Below are 10000 nucleotides of genomic sequence, written 5' to 3' on the forward strand. Positions count from 1 at the left end.
CTCTACTCTACTCTGCATAGCATGCATGGGCAAGAACAAAATATGGCCCTATTCAAGTAATGCTGCTGATGCTGTACACAAGTGTATGGAGATGGCTGTGGCAAGCCAGCTGTCTTCTTTCCTTACCATCAGGGCTGGAGGGTTTCCCCCAGCACGTTATTGCTAAGGCAGCCACCTTGACAAGAAACCTGCTACCACCTTGACTAGGCCCCTGAAAAGATAAAGATTTCATGTTGTGAATGTAATTTCTAAAGGTGCTTAGCCAAAAAAATACACTTTTAACGCCCCACCACCTTGACTAACTAAAATTCTGGGGGAAACACTGATCTGGTTGACAGAGTATTTTCCCGGTGGGCCGACAGTCCTCAGGGGCTGAGGATGTTGTTTTGTTTGTTTGTTTTTTCCCAGAGACTATCCCTCAAATAGGATAGAACGGCCGGCCATTCCATCTAAATTAGTACTGTATAGACGGTGGACTGAGCTAGTCATAATACCGTGGAAAAGCAGGGGGCTGTCATGTGTGAAGGGCTGATCTCTGGCAAAAATGCGCAGGCTGCTTTTCAATCCCAATCCAGTCCCGCTTACTAAGGGCAAGAACAAATCAGTTTGGCCCTACTACAGGTGTATGGAGATGGCTGTGGCAAGCCAGCTGTCTTCTTACTTAGACCACTGACAAGAACAAATCAGCCTGGCCCTACCGTACTACAGGTGATACTGTGGCTTATGGGGATGGTTTATGGCAAGCCTGCTGTCTTCTTCCTACTACAGGTGATACTGTGGCTTATGGGGATGGTTTATGGCAAGCCTGCTGTCTTCTTCTCCTTCCCCTCCACTGAGCGATTGTCTCCTCAGGCATGAAAGGATGCGCTGGCTGCGTTGGTTGCTAAGAGTAACCAGGTGGCATATGTGGATATGTGGTAATTACATGCGTGACAAAGTGGCGACTGGAGGTGTCAAGAGCGGAGCCGAGCGAAGCGGCCATTCCTGCCTTCAGGGCCGCTGGCAGCCTTTACTGGGTCCGGGACAAAATCATCTTTAAGGGCCCCCCTCTCTCAATACACACAATGTAATGAGGACCGAATTCTAGGCCTGTTCTCTTCCTGGGCCCGGGACCACATACCTGTTTGTCCCCCCTGTGGTGTCAGCAGGCCTGCCTGTCTGTCTCCATCCATCTGGGAGAGATCAGTAGGGGGTAGACAGACACGTTTAGCATGTCTAATGTCCCTTCAGCTTTTGCCAATATGTCTCCTGTCTGTCTGTCTGTCTGTCTGTCTGTCTGCCTCTCTCTCCCTCCCTCTCTGTCTCTCTCTGTTCCCAGATCCATCACATTCTTAAATGTCTCTACCGCTTTCTCTCACACGTCTCCCCTCTCTCTCTCTCTCTCTCTCTCTCTCTCTCTCTCTCTCTCTCTCTCTCTCTCTCTCTCTCTCTCTCTCTCTCTCTCTCTCTCTCTCTCTCTTTATCTTCACTACATCTAATGTCTGTAATGATTATAGCACGTTCTCCACCACGTCTCCTCCGGCTGCCTGATTATCTCTATGTCTGTCTCTCCACTTTGTGTGTGTGTGTGTTCCCACTTACAACGCTAATATCTCTACTGCTTTCTCGCCCACGTCTGTCTCTCCATTTCTTCTCTCTCTCTCTCTCGCTCTCGCTCACACACTCTCTCTCTCTCTCTCTCTCTCTCTCTCTCTCTCTCTCTCTCTCTCTCTCTCTCTCTCTCTCTCTCTCCCCAGGCAGTGGCTGCATCATGTCCTCTGCCCAGGGTCGGGACATATCTGACTACCATGTGAGCGGTGAGTTGCCATTGCAAGTGTTTCTCTTGTATGTACAGTACGGTGCAGTATGTGTCAAATGTATGCACACCTCGTGCATTTTCACATTCTCATTTACACCCAAATAAGCAATCTGACACAGGCTGCCATCACTTAATTTTGACTTTTTTTGTGAAACATTGAGATTCGGGGTAAAAATTATCAATTAATCGTAAGTCGATGGATAATGTCAATCAACTAACAATTAATGAATGAATTGATAATTTGCACACCTAATCCTGGTCCAAGCCTTGGCTCAAACTACTAAGACATTGTGCTGTAACGTCGGGGACCCTGGTTCGATTCCAACCTGAGGTTGTTTCCCTCTCCTCCCCATCTCTCTCTCCCACTCGCCTCCTGTCACTCTCCTTACTGTCCTGTCAAATTAAAAGAATAAAAACCTCAACAAAAGCTTTAGCCCCTTAGCACAGAGCCTATGTTATAACCTTATTGTCACCAAAATTGTAATGGCTATGTCTTACAGTATTTCTCAAATGGTTTTGTACATTTCTCGAATCTCTCTCGCAATTTGCAAAACATAATATTCATTCTCAAAACAGCTTTAACAAATGGCAAAACACGGTGGATAACCAGCAAAACTGAGTCTCTTGCTCAAAACCCTTATTTGTCTTTCAAAACCAAGTTTTTTGTGTCAATAAACGTATCAGCGCCAGCAGAATGGTTAGTCATTGTGTCATAGTGTATGGACAAGCTAGTCAAATCAATTTCTCATGTTGTCAATTGAATAGTACACTCTTGAGGATCTTTTCTGAAGCGAAATGCTGTTTAGATTGGATGGGAAATGTTGTAAATTCAGTTTTATATTAGATTGATCAGATAAGATTGAGATAGTTTCATGCATTCAGTGACAAAGCTTTTTGAGTGATATGACAAAAGCAATTGATAATGTACGAAATCACTGAGAATTGTACACAGCCATGGCATGGTGGACGAGAGCATTTGCTATATGCCGAAAACAATGAGAAACTGATTAGACCATGTGCACAAGTAACACCAGGAAGTCACAATTGAACAAAGACTTTTGAGAATCATTATTCTGTTGTGAGAAATTCACAAAACCAATTGAGAAAAACTGTAATCTGTTACTTAAGGCTCTTGGTAATGTCATAGCAATGTTGTTATGATGTAGTTGAGTATTTTCAGCAGATATTGAATAGCCCGCCGGCGACCCTATCTGCACTAAGAGGCTACTGGCTTGATGACCTAAGGTCAGGTCGGAGGAAGCAGCTGCCAGGGATACAGTGCCCTCCATAATTATTGGCACCCCTGGTTGAGATGTGTTTTTTAGCTTCCAATTATTTATTTTTTTTTCTAAATAATATGGGACCTTAATGGAAAAAAAGAGAAAAATCCAACCTTCAATACAAGTGCATTTATTCAGTGGGGAAAAAAATCCCACATAAAGAAATAATTATTTGACATCAAATAATGTGTGTCACAATTATTAGCACCCCTGGTGTTAATATTTTGTACAACCTCCTTTTGCCAACAAAACAGCACCTAATCTTCTCCTATAATGTTTCACAAGATGGGAAAAGACAGAAAGAGGGATCTTCAGCCATTCCTCTTTGCAGAATCTCTCTAAATCATCCAGAGACCTGGGTCCTCTCCTCTGTACTCTCCTCTTCAGCTCACCCCACAGGTTCTCAATGGGGTTGAGGTCAGGGGACTGAGATGGCCATGGGAGGAGCTTGATTTTTGTGTCTGGTGAACCATTTCTGTGTAGATTTGGCCATATGTTTAGGGTCATTGTCTTGCTGAAAGACCCAGTGACGACCCAGCTTCAGCTTTCGGGCAGAGGGCAACAGATTTTGATTTAAAATGTCCTGGTATTTCAAAGCATTCATGATGCCATGCACCCTAACAAGGTTCCCAGGGCCTTTGGAAGCGAAACAGCCCCACATTATCACTGACCCACCCCCATACTTCACAGTGGGTATGAGGTGCTTTTCAGCATGCGCATCTTTCGTGGTACGCCAGACCCACTTAGAGTGTTTGTTGCCAAAAAGCTAAATCTTGGTCTCATCTGACCAAAGCACACGGTCCCAGTTGAAGCCCCAATACCGCTTGGCGAACTCCAGACGCTTGGGTTTATGATTGTGAGTGAGGAAAGGTTTTCTCCGTGCATGCCTCCCAAACAGCTTGTTGGCGTGTAGACAGCGCCTGATGGTTGATTTGGAGACTTTGTGACCCCAGGATGCTACCATTTGGTGTAATTCTGTAACAGTGAGCTTTGGAGATCTTTTGATTTCTCTTACCATCCTCCTCACTGTACGTGGTGGCAAAATAAACTTGGGTCCTCGTCCAGGCTTGTTTACCACTGTTCCAGTTGTTTTGAACTTCTTAATTATTCCTCTCACAGTGGATATGGGCAGCTGCAGTTGAGTGGCAATCTTCTTGTAGCCTCTGCCTGACCTGTGAAGGTCGACGCACATCTGCCTCACTTGTATGCTGTGTTCCTTTGTCTTTCCCATGTTTAAGAGTGGATAAGAGAAATGGCCTCGGTGTCACGTCATATTTATACCCCAGGGAAACAGGAAGTGATGAATTACTAATTAAATGTTCCTACATACTCTGGTAAACTTTGTAAACTACTGTAGAAATGACAGAAATGCTTCAATTATATTTATTTCCTGGGAATTGTTAAGGGTGCCAATAATTGTGGAACAGGTGATTTAATGAAAAATAATTATTTTTTAGTCAGGGATTTTTTAATTTTCTTACAATTCATTTGAGTTGAAGGCTACATTTTCCTACAATTTTCAGTGTGACAGTATTCTTCTGCAATAAACACTGAATTTATTTTAAGGCTTTTAACACATCTCAACCAGGGGTGCCAATAATAATGGAGGGCACTGTATTGATATGCCCGCTTCGTCATCCTCATCCCAGCCATATATTTTCATCCACATCAGAGAATCCCGATTCTGTGCACTCTCCCCCGTAATTACAGCATCAGTAAATGGGGTGGGATGACATTCAAGTCCCCTGTTATTATTACCCTCCGTGATGTGACTAAGGCAGTGAGAGGGCAGTGAGATGACATTTAGCTCCCTTGTTTACAGAGGAAATAACACTTTTTGGGGCTATTTACAGAGTGTTCCCAGCGGAGCAGAGACATGGTTTACTAGTGCTGTGATTGTTCCCACCCATAGGGCTTTCAGGCCAACCGGAACGGAGCCGGTGCCGGTGCCTGCACAAGTTACGTCCGGCACTAAAGTGCTTATCTGCGAACCGCCAGTGTAAACAAAAAAAGAAAAGAGATAAATCAACTCTGAAGAGAGCATGGTGGAAGGTTGCTTAGCATGAGAAGGTTGCAGGTTCAAATCCCATTCTTACCTCTCCCTCCCCAGGGGTGTTTATAGTAGAAGTAGTGAAAAAGACAAATAAACCCCCCCAATCAGTTGCTCATTATGTACGGTGAAATAACTGGTCCCTCTGTCTCCTCAGTGGTGCGTAGCCCGCCTGGCTGGGAGGTGGGCATCTATATCACTGGTTTCCTGGTGCTGCTGGCGGTGGTGGGGGTCAACCTGTGGAAGCTGTGGAAGACGGGGACGCTATCTCCCCCCTCGCCATACCCAAACTTCGACTACCGCTACCTGCAGGAGAAGTATGGCACGTCCGTCTCTGAAGTGCGACAGAAGGTAATTGAGATGAAGGCTTACTGGTGACATACATGTAGACATGCATTTACACACAGTACATACATGCATAGTGTACACACATACAGAGAAATCAATTAATAATACTATTATTAAACTTATTATATGTATATAATACTATATGTAATTCTAATGTGTGTGCATCAGCTCTGCTATGGTAAGGGTTGGCATCTGACGCCTTGACTTCTTTCTTCTTTCTTTTCCTCCACAGAGGGCAGCAGCCAACCACCGCCGGGCCTCAGCATCGCTGTCCGTCAGCCGCAAGCCGAGCCTGCTGGGTGACACGCCAGACGGGCTCCTGCGGGACCTGGGCACCCTGGAGCTGATGGGACGCGGCGTTGGCGGTGGTGTTGGTGAGATGCTGGCCACTGGAAATATAGTCTGTGACATAGAGCTCCCGTTTCTCATAGCCCCTTAAACGCATGCCATTCCACCAGTGGAACGCTGTAATAGTCACGGAAATTACCTTATTGCTACCCTAGGACAGTGCACAGGGCCTTTAGTAATGCAGTACATGATGACTTGGTTATTGCCATTCTATTGGTCATTTGAAATACAGGTTGTGTTTTACTGGGTTAAAGGACCAGTTCAGTCAATTTCAACATGCAGTTGTAATGCTCACACTACCCTGGACTTGTCAGTACCTGAGATTTTTTCTTCTTCTTCTTCAGCCTTTTCCGAGATCCTGGTCATTGTAATGGGGGCAGCGCTTTGTTTACATTTCAATTAAAAAATATATATATTCCCAAAAACATCCAAAAGGTTATACAACATCAGCAAACAACTATAAAACAGCGGTACCTTTTGGGAAAATATTTGGAGTAGGCCTATGTTACATTTTTAAAAAATGTAAACAAATGCTGCCCCCATTAGAATAGCTCATATCTCGGAAAGGACTGAGCCGAAAATTGCGGCATCACTGGGCACTGACAAGTCAAGGGTAGCGTGAGCAATACAACAGCATATTGAAATTGACTGAACTGGTCCTTTAATTTACTTTGTAATATTGTGATATTTCGGGCAGAATTTCCTTCATCAGAAATCACAGAAACGTGATAATATCAAATTAAGAGAAACGGGAGCTCTGTGTTGCTGACTTTATTTTCAGTTTTCGTGTGACTTTGCTACTGCTGCACCACACCCGTTTTTGAGATAGATGTGCCAATGTGTGTTTTTTCTTTGGTGAAGCCTAAGGCACCTGCAAAAAATGCCTGCTGAACGCCTAAGCCCTTAAACCTCCCTCAAATCTCAAGAGCCTGAATGCAGCTCCAGGCGCGTATGTCAAAGCAACATATATGCAGCATCAGGCTTTAATGGGTTAATTTAATATTGTGATGTGGCATTATGTCTGATGAACAGCATATGTCACAATATTGAATTAAGAGAAGCGGGAGCTTGGTGTCGCATGGAATCTATATCCTCTCCCAAACTCGCAGTGTAATCATAGACTTCGCAGGATTTCTGAACATGTTCTTGAGTGGCCTCTTGAGGTGATGTGTGTTTTTCTTTGTTCAATGAAGGTGAGCTGCTGGACCCCAACAACCCTCAGCTGGGCCGCTCGCTCTCCAGCGACTCCTTCTGCTCCATCTCAATTGATATAGCATATATTACTATATATTAATATATATTACTATATTTCCATGTTCACCACTCTTTCCAGAGTGATGTGCAGCACATTAGGCACAAGGGGCCATCTCCCTGGAGCACAGGGGCCTTAGATGCTTCGCAGGATTTCTGTAAATGTTCTTGAGTGGCCTCTTGAGGTGATGTGTGTTTTTCTTTGTTAAATGAAGGTGAGCTGCTGGACCCCAACAACCCTCAGCTGGGCCGCTCACTCTCCACCGACTCCCTCTGCTCCATCTCCTCCATCGGCAACAACTTCGGCCACGAGTTCACCGTGGGCCAGTTGGAGGTCACGCTGGAGTTTGACGGCTACGCCGGCACGCTCAACATCGCGCTGCACCAGGGCAAGGACCTGATGGAGAAGGAGGAGGAGAACTTCCCCGGGTGCTTCATCCGCATCGTGCTGCTCCCCGACGAGATCAACGTTGGAGTTAGCAAGGTGAGGGGTTTTGGGTCCTGGGTCTGGAGGTGTAACGGAGGCTAACTAGCAGAGTTGCCGTGGAACGTTAGTAAACCTCCCTCCCAAAGCCTCATACAGTGTCGATGCCGTTGGACTGGGAGACTGGTCTATTGGTCCAGCCGTATCGTACTGTGTCACCCATTGCCGGACCGTTGTAGTTGACAAGGTTGCAGGTTCGATCCCCGAGGGGGACGAGCGGGTGCAAGATGACCTCCGTCACAGAGGGAACCAATAAAAGACCAGAAATATTGGGCTTGTGTTATACTTACTGTACTGTATTATAATGTCAAGGAAGAGGAGAACTTCCCCGGGTGCGTCATCTGCATTGTGCTGTTGCCCAACGAAATCAACGTTAGAGTAAGCAAGGTGAGCGGTTTGGCAGAGAGACTGGATAATATATACTCTAAGAATCTGTGCGTTTGGGCACTGGGTTGGAGAGGAACAGGGTTTGGTTACCCCCAAAAAGGTGAGAGCACTGACTTATCGGGTGAGCAGGCACGTGCAGAGCATAGTTGCCCACGGTGCCCGAGCAACGGCCCTTTTGCCCACATTGGCTGATATTGCCCTTCCAAGGGAGGGGAAAATAATATGGCAATTATAATTTCATATTTCAATATCATTTGATTTCTTTATAATTCATAATTTTGATTGAAGTTTTGTACAATAAAGACTTAAGTCAGTCATACAAATTCATCAGACCCGTCGAGAATGGGCACGAGCGATGTGAGGTAGGTTACGCAACAACTCAGGTGGGGAGGGAGAAGGCACGCGACAGGCCCTTGAGCGCCTAAAAGACACACGAAAGATTTTGAAGATGCCTGGGTGTCGGCTAGAGCCCTACACACAGTCTACATATTAGGGTACAAAATATGCTCACAATCAACCTCTCTAATACAATGTTGAGTTTAGAACTTTTAGTTATCATACATCTGACAGCCAGCCAGCGCCACGTTTAGGTAGCAAAAAAAACCCGACAGCCAGCTGTAGATATGCCTCGGAAAAATAGGCTAAGATTTCATGTTTCAACTGATTTGCTTTGCAATTCGTATTTTTGATTGAAGCTTCCTAAATTAAGTTTTCAAATTCAGATTCACCTGCACCTCGAGATAGGCAAAGGGAGGGGCAGCATGCGCGATGCGGGGGGCACGCGCAGCTCTACATGGGAGGGAGGGGGGAACAAGCATGCATGCGACCAAGGCAGAGACGCAAAATATGTCGAAGATGTCGTGGGAGTAGAGCGACTGCCCTGACGGCCTGAGGTGAGCTGGAAACACAGCAGACTACACAGTATTAAACTACATGATCACAATTAATGTCTCTTAAAGCCGATCTCGAGTTTAGGACGTTTGATCCTAAATGATCTGACAGCCAGGATGTGCCACGTTCAGATATTGGGGGAATACGACAGCCAGCTAGCTTGCTTGCAGTCAACGTTTTACATGGCTCAGGTTGTTTTGTGGAAGGCTAACCCAACTAAGAAACATGCAGATGACATGTCGTTTTATCAAGCAAGAGAGAACTTAAGGGGGTAGGCTGGCTAAAGGAAGCACATCTGCAGAGTTGGCTGCGAAAAAAAATGAACAGGTGCAGGTGAGGCAGAGAATCTTTTTCAGGGTTGTAGAGGTTTGATCTTGGTGAGACCGCTAGGAAAGTGCGTTTTCTTACGCTGATATAGCCTATTCTCCGACCCAAAGATAGGCTACTGTTTCCACTGTCAATGTCCATGTAGGCTAATTGAAATAAATGCACTCCACGTGATAACTGACGTTTACTGTTCTTCTCAAGACATAGGCCTACAAAATGTGCATGAACTAACTAAAATATCTGTAATGAAAATAAAAGGTTATAAAGTCTGCGAGAAGCTCGGAGCTTCAGAGCAACATATAAGAACTGGTGCTCCCACGCCACGGTTCTTTGCGATCTGAAATGAAAGCCGGCTCGTCCATTCTTAAAGCGACAGTACACATTTTTAATATAGGCTACAAAAGACCCAACAAATGACCTAAACCTGTGAATTCTTATTGTTTTAGCTTTCCTATATAATATTCATCATTTTAATCATGGAATATGCCTATTAATTAAATTTCAAATTCAAATTAAATGATCTTTTTAACAATTTTTAACTATTTCTATTTATTATAACTTAAAGTCTACTTTGGCTGCTACAAGGATTATAAAGATGACAGTGGGTTAATTGATTAAGCATCCTCATATTTAGCCTATTAATTTACTCATCATTTCATTTCATTTAAGATGAGGATGACTCAGAGCCACAGACCTCTGCACATAGGGCAGGAAGGCATAAGACTGATAATCTCTGTGACTGATACAGGTTTAAAAACTATCAAGGCTTTTTCTCATAATTTCATTTAATTTAGGGGCAGCCACATACCACACACGAGGAAATGTGGATCAGGAGA

At 44.7% G+C, this 10000-nt stretch overlaps 1 protein-coding gene across 2 annotated transcripts in view; it reads left to right on the forward strand.

Annotated features, from left to right (window-relative positions):
• The window catches only part of syt12 (synaptotagmin XII), a 30786-nt gene that overhangs the window by 6909 nt on the left and 13877 nt on the right, over positions 1–10000 (forward strand). For both annotated transcript variants that reach the window (XM_063196770.1, XM_063196771.1), the window contains exons 2-5: positions 1737–1796; positions 5286–5479; positions 5709–5850; positions 7291–7559. In XM_063196770.1, coding sequence (XP_063052840.1) covers positions 1737–1796; positions 5286–5479; positions 5709–5850; positions 7291–7559 — 665 coding nt within the window. The remainder of the gene's footprint in view (positions 1–1736; positions 1797–5285; positions 5480–5708; positions 5851–7290; positions 7560–10000) is intronic.

This window comes from Engraulis encrasicolus, chromosome 4 (assembly GCF_034702125.1).
Source record: "Engraulis encrasicolus isolate BLACKSEA-1 chromosome 4, IST_EnEncr_1.0, whole genome shotgun sequence".
Classification (NCBI taxonomy): domain Eukaryota; kingdom Metazoa; phylum Chordata; class Actinopteri; order Clupeiformes; family Engraulidae; genus Engraulis; species Engraulis encrasicolus.